The sequence below is a fragment of the Dermacentor andersoni genome, chromosome 6 (genome assembly GCF_023375885.2).
Source record: "Dermacentor andersoni chromosome 6, qqDerAnde1_hic_scaffold, whole genome shotgun sequence".
Taxonomy (NCBI): domain Eukaryota; kingdom Metazoa; phylum Arthropoda; class Arachnida; order Ixodida; family Ixodidae; genus Dermacentor; species Dermacentor andersoni.
In genome coordinates this window covers 125,237,960-125,261,641 of record NC_092819.1, presented here as the reverse complement: position 1 = coordinate 125,261,641, position 23,682 = coordinate 125,237,960, and the positions used below count along the sequence as shown (strand labels likewise).

General features: G+C 44.2%; 1 protein-coding gene across 1 annotated transcript in view; it reads left to right on the top strand.

Moving 5' to 3' along the window:
* Nucleotides 1–11,219: 11,219 nt before the first annotated feature.
* LOC126523531 (uncharacterized) overlaps nucleotides 11,220–23,682 on the top strand; it is a 42,903-nt gene continuing 30,440 nt past the window's right edge. Inside the window, exon 1 of the mRNA XM_050172132.3 lies at nucleotides 11,220–11,348. Within this exon, the coding sequence (XP_050028089.2) occupies nucleotides 11,232–11,348 (117 nt within the window). The 5' untranslated portion in view covers nucleotides 11,220–11,231. The remainder of the gene's footprint in view (nucleotides 11,349–23,682) is intronic.

The window sequence follows — 23,682 nt, the reverse complement described above, 5'->3', positions numbered from 1 at the left end:
CATATTTCTTAATTAGTTGAACATGTGTTACGGTTTCTTGTGCAGGTAATGTCCGCCTCACCGAATAATCCCGCTCAAGTACAAGAATTGTCTTATCTGCAACAGCTGATTTCTAAATAATCCTTAAAACCTAAAAATGATTACCCGGTATACAATATCAAACAATCGTCCCACCAGACAGTGAATTTGGCGTTTAATTTAGGAGGCACAAAAATATTCCTTTAAGTATATTCCGCCCATGCTCGAGGAAACGAGTTCCTACAAAAAAAAAAGTTTACTTTGGGGTAGTTGGTACTTGTTAAAGCTGAATAGAGTAAGTCTTCAGCAGAAGCCAAACCGAAGATAAGTTTGTTGGCTTTCTCAAGAATACGCAGCCCCTTTTAGGAAGAAGGTAAAGTTTGCACCGACTCCGTGAAAACCAAAAAGGAACGCTTCTTTCTCGGTCCCATTGTCAAAAAAGTATTAAACAGTCTCCCCCTTCATTACCTTAAATTGCACTTGTATCGTTTTGAATAACGAAAAAGGCGAGAACACGGTGTTACATTTGTGCATTGTCCCTGTTCTTGTATGGAACCTTTACGCTAAATTTCGCAGTGCATTGTAGACAGCAACAGAGTTCAGGCGGGTACACGATGCAGACGACATAATGTAGCGAGCTACGCGATAAGATTTCTGGTATGCTTCTACCGCCCCACTTCAAAATGGATGCTAAGGGCTCTCTGTCCATTTCCGTTCCCTAAATAATGCGTCCGAAATGTTGCCCTCCCTAAACACCACGTTCGCCTTAGATTATCGGGTTCCCTTTTTCACTGAGTCACGACAGGTTTTGCCGGCTCTCCTATGAACTTCACCAAAAGCAATAGGCAGCAGGTCGGGTGATGACGAACCAAAATTATTGCCTCGAATCCAGCCTATGTACTCATTGCTTGATGATGTGTTAGGTCCTGAGTTGCCATATACTCTATAAAAGTAACCTTTGAGGCCAATATTTTGCCCAAGTTCCTTTCTCTAGCAGACATGTCGAAGTGAGCACTCAGGACTTTTATTTCTCCGGCGCCATCGAAATGTTTTTTCCAGAAGCTGACAATTAAACTCGCCCCCTCGAATGATGCAGCTGAACACTATCGACTAGGCCCGCCGCGATTTACAAGTAAATGTAGAATTTTTTATGCAACAGTGTCTTCTATTTACCCTTTCTTTATCGTTGAGCTTCTTACTTCGGTAGTGAAGGTATAGTAAAATATAGCCACAGGTTTCATAGTCCGTCGTTTACGCCTTCAAGCAATCAATCGAGCCGCGATAGATGAGCTGAGGGATAACCTGAGGCACCTCTCACACAACTTGAGTAACGAACGCAGCAGAAGTGTAGCGCCGATTCGTTGTCAGGAAGCCGCAGCTAAATGCGCTTGTGCTGTACTCTGCACTTTACAATAATTGCTATTTGCAAAACTTACATTTCTTCTTTCTCCTTACTGACCGTTGTCAGACGCTTCGTCTAAATACAGAAAAGAAATACCGCCAGCAGCAATGCCTATTATCGTCACTCGCGTTTTCTTTCTTTATCTCTATTTTCGTTTTCGTTTTCTTTATCAGTACCTTCTAGCCCAAATTCATTTCTTAGGGGAATGCTGCAGTTCATAAGTACAGTAAAAACAAGCGAGAGAAAAATTCCTTTTGTTATAGCGTTAGCTTATACAGCCCAAATGTTTTGCGTGGAGGTGATGCCCCAGGTAAGGCGATTCCAGTCGTCCGAAGTCTTTGGGGCAAATGTTGGCCGGCAAGCTTTTATGCGACGCATAGGCGGAGCGTTTTCATTTTTCCTGGGTGGGCTGGGGCCCGACAAGTTTTCCGAACCCCATGTATACACACACACACACACCCACAAATATATATATATATATATATATATATATATATATATATATATATATATATATATATATGTGTGTGTGTGTGTGTGTGTGTGTGTTTCCACTTGAAGAAACTTCGTGTGACCTCGAAGAATTGAGGTCTACAGAGGGGTGGCGTTATGTGAGCACATACAAGACATCATAGTAGGAATTCAATTTCCCAGCCTGAGGCCTCTCGGTGGTGTAATCTTCTTTCGTGTAATTGTCGCATACTTGGCTATCACTAATACTGCTTCGCCTTTCCGGAGAAACTGCAGTCTCTCTCTCTCTCTCTCTCTTCATTTTCTTTGAGTCTGAGTGTATGTGCTGCTGCGCATGACTGCTGTTCATTCTGATTTCGAGTGAATCCGGCTTGGTAGCATTTCGGTTACTCAGTGAATTACAGTGTTCCCCAACTATCATGAAGCAAGAATTAAAAAAAGAGCAGTTGCGTTACTCGAAGAATACCTAGCGCATATTCTTTCTACTACAGTGGAGCAGCATCCAGTAATGCTTTCGTTACTCAGATTTAATTGAATAATTGCAATTAAATATTTAACTCGAGAAGTACTGTCCTAACTTTCAAACTCTCAATGGGGTATGTGTAAGCACCCCAAAATGGCATCTAACTGCAGTGTTTTCAGTGACGTACTAATTGCGTTCAATTGTTTCCCACTGGCAAAGAAACCTCACGAAGTATGAAAAATACTACGTGAGTGCGCTCCCACCCGCATCAAAAAGCAGTGCCCTCAAATAAGCTGATTGAAAGCCACTGCATTGCCTGTCGCAAACCCGAAGAGAGAGCGCATCACCTTGATAATGGTACGGAAGGAGCACCAGGTTTCGCGGTTTCATCACACTTATTATCCGTCTCTCAAGGCCGACTGATCACATTGATAACAAAAGCCCCTTGATAACGCGGCCGAAGCGCCACTCTGACCACGCACGAACTGCGAAAAGCAATGGAATAGGCTAGAATGGTTCAAAATCCCGGCTTTGCTTGCGCCGCATCGAAAGAGTGCGCGCGAAGCTATATTTCGCGCCAGAAGCTTGCTTCGGACCAGACAAATTAAACTGACCGTTTTGTTTTTCATGAAAGTGTATACGTGCTGCAAAAATGGGTTCAAGACAAAAAAAAAATAAGAGCGAAATAAACAGACTAGGAAGTGACCAACGTGTAGTGAAAAGGCAGAACCAAATGCATTCAAGAAAGTAAATATACCACGTCTAAATGAGCCGCTTTGCCAATCAGGATGTCTGCACGAAAATACACAAAAAAAAGAAATCCCATCCTATTTAAGTGTGCCCTTACTATCTATGAATTCGTAAGCTCCGTTGAACACCAACTTAGAGTACGTGTTCGAATAGGCCTCCTTTTGCAGCTATGCAGTACTCTGTGCGTTTTACCACATCTTCAGTGGCTTTCTTGATGACTGACGCCGGAATTCTACCGCAGACATCCGTTATCTTTGCCTTCAACTAATCTGACGTCCATCTCGATCAAAGAAAGAAATCGAGTGGAGAGAGGTCAGGTGACCTAGCCGGCCAATTTACAGGCCCGTGCCTTCCACTCTACTGCGCGTGAAATGTCGCATCCAGCCAGTTTCGTGCTTGACTGCTGCTCTGTGCGGGTGCCCCATATTGCTGATACCGCAGAAGTGGAAGACGTGACAGCGGGACTTTGTTGAGAAACTCATCCACCACTCCTTCAAGGTTTTCGTTCACGTAACGCTGTCCAGTCAGTGTGTGATCGAAGTAGATGGGACAGATTATAGCACCGGCTTAAATTCTGAACCACAAATTGAGGGACCACTGGTACTGGTGCCGACTGCGCTTTATCCAGTGTAGATTGGAGCCCTTTTAATAGTGTGCATTACGCAATTTTACCAAGGCGCTTCTGCGAAAAATTAGCTTCATCTGTGCGCATGATGTTGCCCAAAAGGTCCGGTCCCTCATCGGCTTTTACGAGGACGCAATTCGAGAAACATAGACGATTCTACTGGTCCATATCTTCTAAGCGCTGGTGCTCGTTAAATTGTTACGAATAAAAGGTCGTCATTCAGAATCCTCCCTACTGGCGACTTGGAAGCTGGTACTTGGGTGAAGGTGCGTGTTGTCAAAGGTGCGTTTTGTTTCGTCCCATTCGCCATGTCTTTGTCTAATGAGCAGAAGCTAAACATGATCCTTGCCTTGGGATCTAAATGGCAACAAGAGGAAGGCTGCAAACATATACCGGGTGTCCCACATAACTTGAGCAAAAGCTTTAAAAATGAAAGGCACTCCAGACGCGAGTTGAACCGAATGCATAATGTTGGCATTGGCCTAGAGTTACTCAGAATATTTTTTCCCCTTAACTAATACAATAGTTAGGTTTAATTAATCAACTTATTAAGTACTGGCTGACGACCTCAAACGTCACATGCGAAGTTGTAGAGCCACCTTGAGAATCCTCTCAATAAATTGTTTCCAACGCGATATATCTCACGTGGTCCTTTTTCCCGCATTCCAAAGAAAGCACGCGAAATATGAAAACAATACCATGTGACGGGGCGTTTGCGCACTGCTACCGTGCTGCTATCAAGCGTGCGATGGATGAACAAGCTCGGCTGCAGTGAGACTAGCCCGTGACAGGGCATTTCCCCCGTCATGCGATAAGAGCCGCGTGTCCAGATACCTGCGCCAGGCAGAACGCCCTGTCGCGAGCCAGTCTCGCTGCAGTCTACCTTCATGCATCGCATGCTTGAGAGCAGCACAATAATAGTGCGCAAGCGCCTCGTCACGTGGTATTTTTTTCATATTTCGCGTGCTTTCTTTGGAACGCGCAAAAAAGGATCACGTGAGATATATATCGTGTTGGAAACAATTTATTGAGAGGTTTCTCAAGGTGATCTACAACCTTGTGTATCACACTTCAGGTCTGCAGCCAATGCTTAAAAAGTTGATTAATTAAACATAACTAATCCTTTATATAAGGGGAAAATAACGAATAGCCTGAGTAACTCTAGACCTGTACCAACATTATTCATTTGTTAAACTTCTTTTTGGGCGAGTTGGTGCATACTTGACATAAAAATTGTAACAGCGCCAACACATGCATCCACAAAGTAAGAAGGACGAGACACAAGCGCTTGTGTCTCGTCCTTGTTACTTTGTGGATGCGTGTGTTGGCGCTGTTACAATATTTATGTCAATTATTCATTCGGTTCAACTAGCGTCCGGAGTGCCTTTTATTTTTAACCTTTGGCTCAAATTATGTGGGACACCCTGTATATCAGTCATGGAAGTGTGGTGGTAGACCAAACGCATCGACTATAATCAGAAATGATAAAAACCTGAGACCACCCGGCAACTTCAAGAAACAGCGACGGAGGACTCCATCTTTGAGTCCTAGCCTACGCACGGATGTTCTAGCAATTATGGCCTCAAACCATCATGCTATCATGGTTTGATAAGCATGATGAATAAGCATGCGGCAGATAAGGCACTAGCTCAATCATTATGTTTTTTTCTATTTCCCTTATTTCCTTCTGGATAACTCGGAGGGAGCCTGTTCGAGGGCACTGCTTTATGATCCGGGTAGGAGCGCAGTCACGTGGTATTCTCCATATTACGCGGGCTTTATCTGTTGGAAAAAAAATGTGTACGCAATTAGGACGTCGCTGAACACACCTCAGTTAAATGTCCCTTGGCTGTGACTTCAAATGCCTCATTGGAACTTTGATAATTAATTACAATCACCTAATTAAATCTCAGTAACAAAAACATTACTGGCAGCTACTCCACCGTAATGTAAACCTTATGCACTAGGTTTTCTTCGAGTAACGCGCATTGCTCTCTTTCTTTTAATCTTGGTGCATGATAGTTAATTGGGACACCCTGTATATATTTATGACCTTTGCATGCAAGTGACGATATTACCATCCCTAATGAATGTTATAAATTATTCGACATGTTCTTTAATGAGTCGCTAGCATTGCTTAGTCTTAGTGGAAAGAGAAGCAATAGTGAGACACACAACATTCACGTCCATTTCACGCCGTTGATAAAAAGCTCTGCCGAAGGGGTCACTGAAGTCCATATGTAATTTTTTTTCAGGGTCAATAAAGCTCGCCAAGCAATATGAAGCTAGGTGAAACCACAAAAACATATTCATTCTCTAAGCACATGCTATCCACACCTTCATAAACAATTTTTAATCGGCTGTCTCTTCATCTTTCAGAAATATAATAAAATTTGTCCTGTGTATATACTTAAATATAGTGTATATGTGCATGGTGTTTACAGAGGAAATTTAAAACAATGTTGAAGTGAGAAAATACGGATTAGGCAGCCGCCGCTAGTGCTTCTACTGCGCTTGTCCTTCTATTGTCAGGATTAGCAGAAATAAAGCGAACGTATGAATTAGAAGCCGTGCACGTCCGTGCCATCAATGATGCAGTAATAATTACATTTCAAGTGAAAGGGTCGAGGCAAGTCAAAAGAAACCTCAAATGATAAATGATGTGAATGACAAAGCTATGGGAATGGCACTTTAGGTGTGTCTGTTGGGGGGGGGGGGGGGGTCTCGGGCCCCGGAGCCCCCCCCCCCCCCCCCCCCCCGTAGTCGACGCCTATGATGCGACGCGTGTAAATTCCGACGTTATTTGTGTGATCCATGTGTTAACAATCACAAAATTGAGTTATGCAGATCAAAGCAGAGTTGTCCAATTTGATAACATGTTTTGCGAAATAAAGAAACGGTGAAGTTTTGGCCGCGTGATGCAAATGAGGGCCCATCTAGGGTGCTTTCCATGGATATTGCACTAACTGTGATGCTGTACTCGCTAGCAACAGATCTGGCAACCTTATCATGAACAAGTTCAATTGTAGCAACCATCATGCACGCTGCTGTAGCGCACTGGCCATGTCATTCTGGTGCGGACCATGTGTTGCTGAGTTCGATTTCCCGCCGGGGCATCTGCACTTCGATGGAGGCGAAGTGCAAAAAAGTGCCAGTGTACCGTGATTCGGGAGCACGTTAGTAAACCCCAGGAGTGGTCCAACACGGCGGCTATCGTATCCGCATTGTCGCTTTACAATCGTTAGGCTATACGAATCAATCAATTAGCAACGGATGTGAGAAGAAATTGGACCCTATATAAAAGCCGCGTATTCAAAGTCAATGCTGGTAGCAGTTTTTTATAGCAGCAAAAGGTAACTTCAGTAACCTGAGTGGTAGAGTTCGCGGGAAGTAATCGAATGCGAATAATGAGTAACTGATTTAACAAGCGCAATAGCAGGAAGTGCAGCTCATGTCCCGTGCATTGTGAGCTCGTTAAAGTTCCCCTGCTGGTCCGAATTAACCGGGAGTGCCCCACTACTACGTGCCCACATAAATAAAGGTAAAGTAAAAGTAAAAGTAGAAACAGATCAATTGAGGCCAGTTCTTGCGAATAAATATAAGCCTTCAGAACAAGAAGATGAACATAACATTAAGATAATGAAGGAGGCCTTCACTAATGTAATTTAGGAGGCCATAATTGAGATTCGAGGTAACGAACCAAGGAAAGAAATAGGCAGCTTCTCGTAGGTGGTAAAGGGTCTATTAAAGAAGCTACATAACATGACAATGATCACAGGTGCACGTAGGTATGGGCCGCAGTTTTGTGGACGTGCAAGCCGTTAACAAAAAACGTAAATTTACTTGTGGCTTCCCAACTCAGCTTTCAGCAAATTCACCCAGTGCTGAGATTACAACTGAAAACACGCATATGACATTTCAATTGCCGAGTGGACACACTGGCAGGGACGAACTATTACTTGTTTTGCGCGGATACTCCGGAAGCTGACCAAGTGATCAGATTGAATTGGCTGAAATGTCATAGCTGAGAGATCAGAAAAAAAGGCGGTATTCAATATTATAAGATAACAAAGATTTAAGAAGCAGTAAAAAATGGACGGCAGTACGAAATGAGTTAGAGGGAAATTGTCATTGGAAATAAGGTGTACGCCTGGAAAGATTAGCAGGGCAAAGCCATATCAGCAATTTCGAAGATGTAGTTAAGGCGGCTAAGGAACTCTATACTGAACTGTACAGCATTCAGGGCAACCACGCATCATTGATTAGAAATAGCAAGCAATAGCATCTAAACGTCTCATTAACTAGCGAAGGGGTTAGAGTGGTTTTGCAAGACATCTCGAGGGTAAAAGCGCTAGAGAAAGGCGGAATAAGTTAATGTGACCCGATATGGACCAGATTTTTTGCTTCAAATGCTTGCGACTCCTCATTCCTAATGCCTCAAGACTTCAGGTGGACTGGAGAGCCTGAAGAGTGCCAACGTCATAATAATTCGTAAGGGATATGCTGCAGAAATTAATAATTACAGGCCCACTGGCTCACAGAATATTTCCCGAGTAATTTACTATAAAATAATGGCAACGCTTGACTTCAATCAGATCGGAGAACAGGCTTACTTCAGGAAGGGATCTTCAACAATGGATCACATCTATGTCATCAATCAGGTAATTCAGAAATCGGCGAATAGACCAACCTCTCCATAAGGCTTTCACAGATTACGGAAACAAGGTGAACGAGGCTTCGGTATAGAAGCCGAAGCATATATTTAAATTTTTCAATTTTTTTTTCATGTTTAGTTGGTGTTTTCAACTTCTGCCTTTCTATTATGCTTCCTCCCGACCAGACGAATTATCTTTGAACCATCGATTTTATCAATCTACGACAGCCGTTCAGCCTATCGTTTGAAGTTGAACAAAGCTACCGTAGGAAGCTGAAACATCTTGAAGTTTTTTAAACCTTTTCATTTTTGGTCTCTCGTTCTCTGTTCTACCTCTTCATTATGCCTCCTCCCGAACAGACGAATTGCGGTCGAACCATCGATTTTATTACGAAAAGGCACTGAATACAGTAGAAATACAACCATTCGTGGGTGCACTGCGTAATCAAGGAGCGCATGAAGCATACATGGATATCTTGGCAAATAACTACCAACTGCACCGCTACCTTAGTTCACCATAAGAAACGCGGGAAGATATCGATCGAGATAGAAGAGAGGTAAGGAGACAAAGTATATGCATACTATTCATTCCTTGATTAGAGGTATTCAAGTCGTTCGAGTGGGAACCAATAGGAGAAAGATCAAACGGGGGCATCTCATCAACTTGAGATTTGATTATGACCTTCTCCTGTTCATATCACAAGAAGCCAACAAGCACTGACACCAAGGACAACATAGGGGAAATTACCCGTGCTTAATAAATGAAATAAAGAAACGATAAATTAACGGGAATAAAAGTGGCTCGTTTCTGTATTGTATTTATTGAGCACAAGTAATTTCCCCTATGTTGTCCTTGCTGTCAGTGCTTGTTGGTTTCTTATGACATGACTAATAAAAATCGGGCCCCTTGGTCAACCCCCTTTCTTCTCGTTTATTCTCCTGTTCAGTAATAGTGAAGATGACTTGCAAAAAAGTGATTTAATACCTTAGCCTACAATCTATAACAGTAGAACTGATGATTATTAGGCAGAAGACAAATGTAATGTTCAACAGCCTGGCAAATCAATGAGAATTCGTTGTAGGCAGTCAGCCCCTAGAATCTGTACAACAATACATTTAAGTAGAGATCAATTAGGCACAAGGGACCCTGATCATCATATGGAAATTTACAGAAAAATAAATTGGTTTGGAGCGAATAATTAAGCTTTACCAAGTCATTCCTGCGAGCTTACTGCTTTCCTTGAAAATTGTAATATGAATGCATTCTACCAGTATTAATATATGACGCAGAAACTGGGAGATTAAAACATAGGTTTGTGAAAAAGTTCAGGCTCGCGAAAAAAAATGGAATGAAGAATGAAGGCATAACAATATGACACAGGAAAAAAACTGTGTGTATTAGAGAGCAAACGGGGGTAGCCGATAATCTACTTAACATTAAGAGAAATAAGTGAGGTATAGCACGTCAAGTAATGCGTGGTGGTTAATTATATTTACGGGAATGGGTGCTAAAAAAAGAAAGTACATTCCGTGACAGCTCAGAACTGAATACTTTGATGAAATTAGGAATTCTGCAGGCATAATATGCTGTCAGATAGCACAAGCAGGGGTAATTCGATATCACTGGGAGAATTGCTTCTCTGTCGCGCAAGTTCCAGGCGCAAATGCCCATTCGCGATGCCTCCTCAACAAATACGTCAAGTATTTTGGGGAGGTACAATGGAGCCAAAACTTTTAGGACTGAGTGGGCGTACCGACAGACAGAAGTACCATTATGGCGAGCTCTGCTGCTTCTATTATGCACAGAAATGATCGTCGAAGAGATGGTGCATGTCTCAGCAAGCGTTAGCCGTCAGCCCTTGCATCCGTAGACGCCTACAAGGATACTCTAAAAGTCTTACGCAGATGCATGCATGGACCGCAGCTTTCTGAACGTGGAAGCCACGAAAAAACATGCAAATTTGCTCCGAAGTTCAATCGTCCAGTGTGAAGGTTATGTGTTAAAACATGTCTATGATATTTCAATTTGAGAGCATACCCACCTAGCTGTATCCTGGAACTTTCTGTGGTTAGGGGTGTAGAAGTGCGGAAGAAATCAATATAGACTAATAATTTTCACAGCAAACCAGTTTTAATTAAGCAAAAAGCACTAGTATCTCGTAAAATTACCGAATCAACGTGAGTTTCCTATTGTGCACGGGAGTTTTCCTTTACAAAATAGAGGAGGTTGTTCGCACAAGCAACACCTGCGCACAGCGTATGAACAGGTGCAAAAAACAATTACGTAGGCTATTTACTTTATCTCTTACATAGCATTTGTTCTTTTCATTCCCGTGCTCGGCTTCACTTGTCCAATTAGAGCAAGTAGGTCCACAATTATTATCTTTTGTAAGTTAGCAGCTGCAAGCAGCCGGGTACCGCTTTTATTTTCATCCTCAGCAGAACATCCATTTGCTGCGTAGAGCAAAGTATGTGCAGTCCACGGGGGCTTACAGAAAGGGCACAAGCACGGCAAAAGCACTTGCAAAGCGAACATACATGTCCAGATTCGCCTCGCGCTGCGTCCTGTACTCTAGTCGCGACAGCATGTCAACCGAGCCGAGCTCATCCTGCGCTGGCACTGTGATTGCATCGTGAAGTGGGACACTAACGAGGCACAATAATAAGATGCATCGAATGAAATTTTGTGCATGAGTAAAAGGAGTGGCCGAGTTGAGACAGCCCAAACCAATTTATTTTTAATTTCGACGAATCGCGTCACAGTTGGAGGTGATGGGATATTGCTTGGGGACATAAAATCGCTCGCTCGACGGGATTCGTGGCACACGGTTTTCGTAATCCGGACATAATGCACTGCCATTTGAGTCCCAACGCCATAGGCGTCAAGCTGCTGTTCCTAATCATCGCTGCGGAAGCTACCCGGGGACCGAACAAGCTCCAACGGGACCTCCCGGACACTTTCAAGGTGAAATGAATGTAGCTAATAATTTGACTCGTTATTGCACCCACGCCTGCATTTCCATGTATGTGGCAGAAAGGCTTTGCAGCGCGAGCGGTGTTGCACTTTTCTGAAGTCCGTCATTTGTAAACAACTTTGCTGCCCCACTTGTGCGAGGAGCTACAGTTTCCTTTTCCTCCATTCTCTCGTTCATTTTTGTTGAAAGCTGCAAGACAAAATCTTGTCATGCCTGAACGTTAAACTACTCACTACGAGTTTATCTTACGTACAGTCGTAGTAGTTTTGATCTTGCCCTGCATAACATAAGCGTCATCTGTGCAGTATTTATCCCCCCAGTGCTTTCAGTACGTGTAAATGGTTCTATATTGCGTACTCTAGCTTCGTGTTTTCAGAAACATTCAATGAACAACGTCAGAGCTTTTTGTTGCAGTTATTACCTCGGCTTGTACAAAAGTAAGTCCAGCCCCTTATTCAAATTCAACTTGTCGTCTTCGTTAATATTCTTACTACCGAAATACCAGTCTTTTATTTTAAAAAAACGTAAGAGAAAGACGCACGCAGTACGCAAATTAAATAAACAACTTCCCTTCCATAACAGCCATAAACCAGATCGTGAACGGAAGTTCATCTAGACATCCTGTGGCTGTTCAGATCGTTGAATGTGTCATTTCCCGCCATATATACTTGACCAATCATGCCTCCGATTTACCTTATGACATGTGGCAAAGCGATACGCGTGCATAACCGCGCACGCTAATCAACGGGACAACGAAGTGAGCTGAGCTAGCGGCCGTTTTGATATTACTAAACATGCGAAGACATCTACACCTCTCTCCGTGTCGACAGTAGCAGCGTAACCGTATTAAACCGAACATTTATTGGCCCTTCTCCGGGGAGCGGCGTTCGTCATTTCCTCACCAGATGTATTTGCGGAGATATATCAGACCTCTACGTCACGAATTACATGCAATTAGGTATAGTATTTTGTAATTTAATGATTACCTTGTTTACTCGGTAACGCTCGCTGTAATTCAATAACACGTTTTTTTTTTTCAGTAACCAATTGCATGTAGTTATATTCTTCACGAAACAAGCTATAACAGCGGACGCAGCTTTGAGCACTTGAATTTCTCTGGAACTGCAGTGTCCAAAGGGATCAAAAATTCACCGACGATTACGATACTAGCCCTAATGCATAATTTGAGCGCAGCTCTGTGCGTGTTTTCATTTCGCGATATATTGGCTGCCACGGACGACCCGTACTGTGCGGCATGTTGTAAACGGAGCAAAGTGAGGTGCGACTGCCTCGCTAACCGAAAAATCGCGAGAGGCAGCGCGTGGGTGCCGCGTGGGTACGATCCACACAGCCGCCGCAGACAGACCTTCACTCATGCAGTGTTTCGTTCCCATATACCATATCGGTGGCGTCATCAGCGAACAGACGACGCACGCCACTCTGAGACCACCTCGTAGCCATCGTCGCCGCAGAGCCCGTCTTGCGCGTCCCTAAGCTTTATTCTCGTGCTTTCGCCGTACCCTCCTCCTCCGCTTACCTCCTCATGCTCTGCTCGCTATCGCCGTATTTCATCGCCTGCGCTCTGCCTTCGCTCTTTCATCCTTCGCTGCGGTCGTTCACTCGGTTACGGGGGATGCCGACGCCGAAACTCGCCGCAGCAACGGGCGCCTAAGAGCTGTACTCTAATACATGTACCTGGGTTACCTCCTACCCGTGTAGAGCACCCATTAGCTATACCGTTCAATCAACTCAACATGCTAGACTTGCCCATTTGCACATCTCTCTTGAAAGTCCCCCTGCTGAGCATTTATTGTTGTAATAAATCTCTCTCCTTGAAGCGTTTTTAAGCTGCCTTCATACGTAGCAAGAGCGGCTTGTCAATTCTTCTTCATAAATACTGCAGTATGGGACCATAGCAGAGTGGTACATTTATCATAGGAAAGGTACATTTGGGCAAGGAAGAAAAGACAATAGTATTCAGCATTAGCATGATACAGAACACTTCAAATGAAATGCTCTTCAACGAATACGAAACATTTTTTTCGGTTACAGCTTCCTTAGAGAGGCTATGCCAATCGTTCATTGTACGAGGAAAAAAAGAATACTTAAATGAATTGACTATTTGCCTTAGAGGCGTAATTGTTTTCGAGTGTCGGTTTCTAGATGCGCAACCTGCAGATGAAGTCAAGATATGTGATGTGTTAATTTTGTAGTGATCATTTACCAATTGATAAAAGAACTTGAGTCAATAAACACGGTTTCCATATAATAACTGGTTGGATAATACCCGTTTTTAATTATTCGCTAATAGAGCTGCGACCATGTGAGTTGTCAGTGAATATTAGAGCATTTTTCTGTATTCTTTCTAATGTTTCAATGTTGGATTTAGTAAGAGGGTCCCTTATTATCACGTCATTTTCTAACGTAGGAAGGATAATTGATGTAGTAGGCAAGACTACGCATTTGAGGGGTAGTGCACTTCAGTGTACGCCTTAAAAAGAACACCTTCCTTAAGGCATCGGCTACAGCATTACCTATGTATGTATTCCAAAAGTGTTCGTTAGTAATCAGTAATCCTAAATACTTATAGTGCTCAACCTCACAAAGAACTCGATCAGCAGTAGAATAACTAAAGAGCAGGTGCTCCTTATTGCAAGGAATTCTCATAAAGTTTTTTTTCACTACTGATGGGCATTTGCCACTGCTCGCATGATAAAATGATCTTGGCCAACTCCGTTTGGTTTTTACAGAGCTTACTGATTTGTACAAAGCGTAACATCAGCGTACAACCTGATATTAGTAGAAATGTCTTTAACCCTGTAATTTATGAACACCGGAAAAAGCAAAGTCCTGAGCCCCGACCCTTTGGGGACGCCAGAACCAATTGCCACACCTCTGGAGGAAACCCGACTGAGCCCCACATATTGACAGCGATTAGAAAGATGGGCCTTGATCCAGTTTAATATATCTTCGTTTTTTGTTATATAGCTTAATTTATGAATTAATGTTTTCTGCAATACTATATCGAAAGCTTTTCTTTAAAGATACATGAAAATTAGGGCCACCTGCTTCCCTTTACTCAAAGCCCTGTATGACTGCATTCAACGACTTCTCCGATATGGAGAGAAGTTCTTGACCATTAAACACATATTTTATATATCTGTGTGATATATACTTGACTCACATAATATTGTATTACTGTACTATTGTAACAGACGAGCAATATTTTCCGGGTGGAATAATATGCCGCTTTACATCGGATTGCACTGTACAATCTGCCACTTTTTCTGTCACCCTTCACAACCAGTTCTTTAATTCTAAATGACTGACGGGTGAAGGGGGCCGGAAGGCGGTCCGCCAGATATGTCGGCCGAGAAATATAAGCGGTGCTTCTATAGCACGACAGTGATAGCGACGTCGGACGTTGATGTTAGAGAATCAACAATAAATATTTTTTTCGGTTTTTCGAAGTCCTCACAGGGAGTACCTTCCTCGTAACTACAGCAACAATGAAGCGCTGCGCTTCATATACAGGACCCAAACCCGAGCATCGGGGCATTTCGCAACGGCAATCTTGTGCGCAAGCTGTTGATCCGTGACAGCACAGTCCTTCTCTCCAGCGCGCACATGGAGCGAGTTTCGCAGCGAAGCTGGTCACCTCTAGCGACCATGTGCAGCCCCCGCATGCGTTCCTAGGGAGGAGGAGGAGGGGGGGGGGAGTACCTTTAACGGCTTACATCCGTATCGGGGACACGGCGCGTGCACAGGAAGGGAGACGGGTAGTTGAGAGGAAGAAAAGTGTGGCGACGACGCCTCTGCCGCAATGGAGGCGGGTAGGGGAAGAAGGGGAAGAGTGTGGCGACGATGCCTCTGCACGTGGCGTGTGCGTCTGTGGTAATAGACAGTTTTAGTTACACGTACGTAGAGGCTTTGCGTACGTAGAGCTTCTACGTGTCAGCAGTGCGCATGCGTACAACGTAGCGGGCGCGCGGGCGTCTCACGGACGTACGTGAGATTCAATTCTTTGCGTGCGTTTCTTGCGCACGTAGACAGCTTCGCGCAAGAGTTCCGCGAGATCACGAACAAGCGATAGCGGGCCGCGCGTGCGCAGACGGCTCGCATCGAAACACGGCGACAGGATTGAACAGGCTACCGCCGTGTTCACATTTCCCGATAGATGAAGCTACGGGGTCCCTCTTGGCGTGCGTCGCGTACGTGTAGCTAAAAGCGTTTCGGATGGCGTGCACGTAAGGTACGTAGGCTTTTCACGTTTGCGTACGTGAAGCCTCTACGTACGTGTAACTAAAACTGTCTAATGACGTCACGCACGTCGCAGGTGCCGGTGCGGCCGCAGCAGCGGTTCCCGCAGGTTAGTGCACTAGACAATGGTCGAGTGAACCGAACGGAACTCTCCCGCTGAGGCGCCGCGTGTGCAAAAACTGTGCGAGGGCGCTGCGAGCGAACTAGAACTAAAACCCCTTGATAATTTGAAAGTAGCGACACTCTCCTCCTCACGGCGCTTTCCTCCTCGATTCTCCTCGCCCTCTGGCTGCGCACGGAGCGCTTTTCCTCCTGGGCTCCCGCGGACGGGCCGCAGGATTTTATTGAGGCGTGCTGTTTTGGGCCAGTTGCGCGCCCCAGTGAGGTTGAAAATGTTGAGAAATGCTAATAACAGCATTGATAATGCTGGAGGCAACGTTTATGAGGAGGTTGGTTTTTTCTTGAAGCCGTATGAGCGGGGTATACTGGTTTAAAGGGAGCTTTGAGGCGAGTTCTATACTCCAGACAATTTTTCGGCCACATGATCAGATGATTTACTTCGTGCGTCTCATCTACTATTGCTTGTGACACATCCCTTTGTGTGTGGCTTATTAAGCGAAAGCCTTAGACCTCTGTTTCAAGGTCCCGTTATGAGCTACAGAAAATATCACTGGACCGAAGGAAGGCGGGAAGCTAACGAAAGCATGTGCAGCCGCGTATAAGAGATGATTAATGATTGGCAAAGTAATCATTGATTAGTGATTGGATTAAGATGAATTCGGGGGTATTAAGAAGGATTAAGGTGGATTAAAGTCGATGAAGGTGCATTAGGGTGAATGAAGGTGGATTAGGGTGCATAAAGGAGGACTAGGCTGAATTAAGGTCGATGAAGGTAGATTAGGGTGGATGAAGGTGCGTTGAGGTGCATTAAGGACGATTATAGTGGATTAGGGTGAATTAAGAAGGATTAATGTGCATTATTCTGTATTATGGGGAAAGAGAGAAATGAAGATTATTATTATATTAAGGAGTATTATGGTGGGCTAGGGTGAATTAAGGTCGATGAAGGTAGATTAGGGTGGATGAAGGTGCGTTGAGGTGCATTAAGGACGATTATAGTGGATTAGGGTGAATTAAGAAGGATTAATGTGCATTATTCTGTATTATGTGGAAAGAGAGAAATGAAGATTATTATTATATTAAGGAGTATTATGGTGGGCTAGGGTGAATTAAAGTGAATGAAGGGGGATTAGGGTGGATTAAGGAGGATTAGGGTGGACTAAGGTAGATCAATGTGGATTAGGGTGGATTAAGGTGAATTAAGGACGATTATAGTGATATTAGGGTGGATTAATGTGAATGAGGAAGCATTAGGGTTTATTAAGGAGGATTAAAGTACATTAAGGAGGGTTACAGTAGATTAAGGTCGATGAAGGTGGCTTAGGGTGCATTAAGGAGGACATTCGTGGATTATGGTGGATTAAAGTGAATGACGGAGGATAAAGGTCGACGAATGTGGATTCGGTGGATTAATTTGCATTAGGAGGATTATGGTAGACTAATCGGTCTTAATACTCAATGAACCCTAATTCACCTTAGTCCACTCTAATCCACCTTAATGCTCCATCAACCACTTTAATCCACCTTAATACTATCTAATCAATCTACATCGCCCCTAATGCACCTTAGCCTACCCTGTACGGTCTTAATCCTCCTTTATCAACCCTAATTCATCATAATCCGCCTTAATCCTCCTTCATCCACCTTACTCCTTATTCATGCACCTTAATCCAACTTCATCCTTCTTAATAGTCCCAATCTACGCTAATACACGCCAATCCACCTCTATCAAGCCTAATCCTGTTCCATGGTCCCTAATCCAACTTAATCTACCCTAATCCGTCCTATCCAACCTTAATCCTCCTTTATCAACTTTAATTCACCTTAATTCACATTAATCAATCTTAACCTCATTCATCCACCTTAATCCTCCCTAATCCTCGTTCATGCACTCTAATCCACCTTTATCAGTCTTAATACCCTTTCATTAACCTTCCGCCTTAATCCACCATAATCCGCCTTAATCCTCCTCCACCCACCTTAATCTTTATTCATGCATCTTAATCCTTCTTAATGCACTCTAATCCACCTTAATCTTCTTCAATGCACTCTAATCAACCTTAATCCTCCCTAATCCACCTTATGTCAATCACTAATCAGTAATTAACTTGGGTTATCATTCTCTTATACAGGGGTGGACATGCTTTGGGTCACCTCTGGCCTTCCTTGGGTCACGTGATACTTCCAGTTTACAACGCGACCTTGAAACATACAGATCCAAAGGCTTTCGCCTTAAAACTAAAAAAAAAACCTCAATGTTGACTAGCTAACGCTCATCACCTGCAATGCCACGGGTATACTTGCCACTAATTTTTTCAGGGCGCAAAGCAAAATCTATAATGCTGCACTTTCGACTGAATAACAACAGTTAGCGACATTCGAGGTGATGGAGCCGCCCCAGAATATTAAGCATACTGAGGACAACCGCAACAAAAACGCTGGTAAGCAGGCCGGAAGAATGAAAAAAAAAATGCAGCATTACGGGATGCTTTGCTACGAGCTATAAGAAGGACGCCTCAGCTCGCAAACAACACTGTTGTCGGAAAAAAGTTCTTTCGGCCAATGTCATGCAGCCACTGCTTCCTGCGCAAGCCGTCACGCTTTCCTTGTGGTATAATAAAAACGGCATAACCATCTTCAGGCTTCTTGCTGCACTTATATGCGCAACAGCCCGGCATAGTGCTAGCACATAGAGCAGGAAACATAGCGTATAACGTTTGCTACGCCGAGCTAAAGCGCCGAGCCAGACGTGCTCAGGAGGAAAATGGCGCGAACGAAAAAGAAAAACACAAGCAAAAGTCAAGATCCGCTGGTTTCCAAGGGCAACGGCGGGGAGACCAATCGTCGTCCAGAGAAAAACGGGGGCAAAACTGGTTGCCGCGGGGGAACGCGCCAGGGGTGAGGAGGAGGCGAGGAGGTCGCGCGGCGGCGGCAGAGTTCAAAGAGTGTCGCTACTTTAAAATTTAACTAGAACGCGCTTCGCGGCATATTCAACGTTATTTCGCTGCAGGCGCTGAGACCGAATGCGCGCGTGCGATCTGCGATGTTATAATGGCTTTGTTTCAACTGCAAATTTATATTGACACCTTTTTGCTACGCATACATATTTGAGGCCTCAGTTGTACAACATGACGTCTTCAATTTTGTTGTCGTTGTCTAGTGCGTCGTCTGCTAGCGAGCGCGCGTTCGTTGCGCGGACACCCAGTTTCTGTCGCAGAAAACCTGTGCAGTAAAATTTTTTATGCTTTTACGTGCTTTGAAGCGCTCGCGACTGTTGTCATCCGTTACCAGTTGTAGGTTTAGCCAGCTGAACTGCTATATTCAACATTGTTTTCTAAAAGTAACACGTCATTTTAGCCACAAAGCCGCATGTATGCAACGTGAAAAAAATTAAATTATGGGGTTTTACGTGCCAAAACCACTTTCTGATTATGAGGCACGCCGTAGTGGAGGACTCCGCAAATTTTGACCACCTGGGGTTCTTTAACGTGCACCTAAATCTAAGTACACGGGTGTTTTCGCATTTCGCACCCATCGAAATGCGGCCGCCGCGGCCGGGATTCGACCCCGCGACCTCGTGCTCAGTAGCCTAACACCATAGCCACTGAGCAACCACGGCGGGTATGCAACGTGAAGCTACGCAAGAAAGTTTTGTTGCTATCGTGTCATTGTGCGCGCGCTTCATGTTGGTGGAATATCGATCAGTGACAGTGATGGAAGAAACCAATGATATAGCGAAATAAACCAGGTTTATTAACTGTGTGTCGAGAAGAGACGCAGATAACGGATGCACTTCTAGGTAAATCTACGGATAGTACGTAGACATATACATCTACGACATATATACAGCACAAAAATGTTCACATATTCTAAATATACTGATGGAAAAAGTGCAAACTACCAACCGGAATGAGCGTGTTTATTTCAAAAGCTGCCAGGAGAACCAATCGACTTTCGGAGAAAAGTAATGAAGGCAATTATTGGATGCTGATATGAACAACAGTGTTAGGCAAAATATATTGTCTATGTTCTAGGACCGAATAGGAAATACCGGGAAGTCTTTACAAATGTAATCTCCGTGGCTTGTCTGGAGATCTCCTCCAACGTGTCAGCAGGCAAAACTAAGTAGAAACATATGAATGGTATTTGCAATTGAGATCGTATTCGCCTTCAGAATTCACTATTAAAAATGATTGAATAGCCGTTTCCGTTTCTATTTAACACAGAACAGCACTTTTGAAGTCTCAAAGGTGTGGGGCCGTTGCAAGTGAGGACTCTCATTCCGAATGATTGTGCTGCTGGAGAGTCGTGGCTTTTGCGGAGAGGCATGCCAGTTCCTGAGAGAATTAACGCGTGGGTGCTAATCGGTTCTGCTGAACAACTTCGCAGCTGTCATTCAAAATAAAGGCCCAGTTTTGGGGAAGCCTGTAAATCGTCTATCTTGATTCAGGCAAAGAAAACATTCTATATTTTTTTTTACAGTCTCCCAATGTCTGCAACTTGTTAAACCTAGGTGCCCAATGTGGTAACACGCTTATCTCCTTATCCCAGCAAGCATAAAAACAAAGGCGGGCAAATGAAGCGTACTCAGGCAATCGAAGAAGAAAACAAGACAGAATTCGCACAAACGGGGCTGGGAGGAAGAGGGGAATAAAAAGAAGTTGGAAATGGCGACATGTGGAGTACTCTGTCTGTTTATTATGTGCGGGCTTGGTACACTAAATAGAAGGCGCACGAAAAAGTTCAGCTAAAGCAAAAAAAAATGACTATCAACCGAGGCACACACACCAGTTGAACTTACAAAAAGAAATCTACGAGTTTTTTTTTTTTTTTTTTAGTAACAGACTAATATGGGAGCAACGATCTAAAGCAGCAGTTACATACAGAGTAACAAGTTTTTCTGCCACCAATAAAGATTGCTGGCTCTCCCGCAATCGAGGGTAGATGCAAGCATGAAATGGCCACCCGCCAAGTAGATTGGTTGGAGATTATACTGGCCACAATCTTAATATGGGCGTAGTGCACGTTCTCGACGGCACACCTCACCACACCAGGCCATACAGTGCACTGGTCCATATGGACGCTGCCCTGCTAGAAGAAAAAAACCGGCTAAAGGTCGCACGACAGGCACCGAAAGACGCCACGCAGACAGAGCGCACGGCCCAGCTAGAAAGTGAATTCAATTCTGGAGTTTTATCTACCAAAACCACGAATTGATTATGACGCTCGCCGTCGTGGGGGACTTCGGATTAATTTTCACCACCAGGAGATCTTTAACTGACCCCAATGCACGAGACATGGGCGTTTTTGCATTTCGCCTCCAACGAAATGCAGCCACCGCAGTCTGGACTTGCTCCCGGAACCTCGTGTTTAGCAGCGCAACATTATAACCACTAAGCCACCGCAGCGCCAGAAGGAGGCGCCACGCAGCATGGCGCCATATTTCGAGGCCACGCGAAACCCGCGCCGCCGAACTCACGGACCGTTGGCGTTCAAAAGAGTACTCAACACCAAGAGATGACAATAAAGTATTTGGTGCCCTGTGTCTGCCTGTTGAATCCGATATAACGAATAAAACTTCAGGGCACTAGAAGTTCCAGCTTGAGTGACATTGTGAAAAAACATTAGGAAGAACTCGAAAACAATATTTTTTGCAACTTGTTTGGTCAGGTTATTAGCGTATGTTGTACGGTCCTGTACAAAGGGTTGGGCGCCAGAGATCGTATTTTCTTAAGTTTTGACTGCTTGCCCGGGTGATCTCCTTTTGTTCTCGCAACTTGCCCGGATGTTCTCTTTGGAGTGGCCGGATAATCGCTCTGGCTTTTGGCTCAAGGTCACTTGAAGGTCGCCGACAATATGAGCGAAAAGCATTTCATGTTTGAAATACGATCAGCAACACATAGTGTAACATGTAGTTAATTGTAAGTGATTTTATTGTACATTGATACGATCTCGACCGGGTGAGGTGGGTCTTCACGGCAAGAATCAGGAAACGACGACGAAGCCGGGCATCGTGATGATGAAAAAAAAATGTAGGAAAGATTGTATTCACTTCATTGGTACATGGTGGTGACTCTTATCGGAGCCTCGAGCGGTTCTGATTAACACGGGGACTAGGACGGCCTTAAATAACCCCTTGCGGTCTTGTGGTAGTCGCTGCCTTCTTGGGCAGCCTGTAGAGGTATTAGTGCTTTCGTCAGGTTCTGCTGTCGGTGACCTCCTGCCCTTCGGGTTTTCTTCTCTTCGTCTTTACCTTCGTGTCAGCTCGGGGAATAAAAGCGGTGACGCTGTTTCGAAGAAGAGGGCAATTATGTTGACACGGGGACGCCCGCTTGAACGCTTCTCACACTTGGCAGGTCGATGTCGAGGCTTATCGTAACAGCCTTTTCTGGGATTAGGCAAATCGTCTTGTCATGGGAACGTACGCCTCAATGTCTCTCACACTTGACAGGTCGATCATAATAACATATATGCAACGGATGACTTTTCATCAGCTGAAACTCAAGGAGACAAAAAGCTTTTGTTTCCATTAGTAGAAGTCCAATTCATCTGAAGTTTCGTAAAATATAGCCCGAGACGCAACTGTGAGGTGAATTCACGTATGGCACGTATGGGTCTTGTTCCAACAGCTGCACGACTGAAACAGGCACGTTGACTGATATGTGCCCAAGCAAGTTGTTATTGCAGCGACCGCGTCAGTCGCGTCCTAATGCTGTGACATACGTCAGAATGCACGGAGTACTTAATATCAAACAAAATCTTAATAGACAACACATGCCTTATAGCTTTCGTGTCATCTTCCCCAGTGCAAAGTAGCAGGCCAGAGCAAGGTATAGCTCAGGCCTACTTCTCTGCCTTTCTGTAAATAAATTTCTTTCTCTCTCTCTGTCGATAGTCAATTTTTAGCCATACAACCGAACGCCTCCACAACAATAGAGTATCTTTCATGTGTTGTGTGAGTGCCTCTACAGCGAAAGCCACTAAAACGAATCCACCTCTACAACGAATGATACTAGCGGTGCCGGCACTGCCTATCGCAGTCGCCCCTGAGCTGCAGTCAGCTCTATAACAAGCAACAAGATTGACTTTCATGCCAATCATAGCGAGTATTTTAGTACTGCTGCATAACTGCGTGAATCACTTAAATCATACGCAGCTTGTTGTAATACAGAATCGGATATGACGACTGACGAATGCTTCGAGGCTCACGACGTTTTACTTACTCGGAACTGACGACTGATGACGTCATCGAAGCCAACAAGGACTGGAAAGAGGTGAAGGTCGACGAAGGCAGCAGTAATCAAAGACCTGAGGACGAACAAAAAAAAAATTACCACACCTGTGGCAATGGCAGCATTCGACGCTCGGCAGCCCTGCCTTGCATCGCTCCTAAGTTTGGCGCGGAGCATGCTTGAAGTTTGGTGACCTAAGATCGACCGCACTTCAACACTCCTTCGGGGGAAGTGTGCTGAAGAAAGTTATAGTGACATGTTTTGCAAAGTACCTGTTTAATTTACGGTAGATAAATATCTTATTTTGCTACCCCAGAGCGGCACAGTGTCTGATCGATACTACAAAGTGGCCTGTATAACGAGGAACTTTGGAGATCCCTATCGCTTCATTTTAAAGGCGTTTAACGGTATTCATTCGGCACGCAAGAACGTCTATAATAACCTGAAAATTTTAGATTACTTTTAAGTAGTTGCATTTTCTAATTATGTCAGTTTGAATTCTAGGACGTCTATAATGTAGCTGCACGTGCAGTAATGCATTACAAAGCACGAAACAGTTATAATTCACCGTGGCACCGACCTGAACTCAAGCAACAGTGAAGGCCTCAAATGTCCTCGAAAACTTTTCGAGTCAGCGTTTTTCTATTGCAGGTTGCGCACTAGAGATAAATGCAACAACAACGGCAGCGATAGGGTGAGCAGTCCGAAGTTA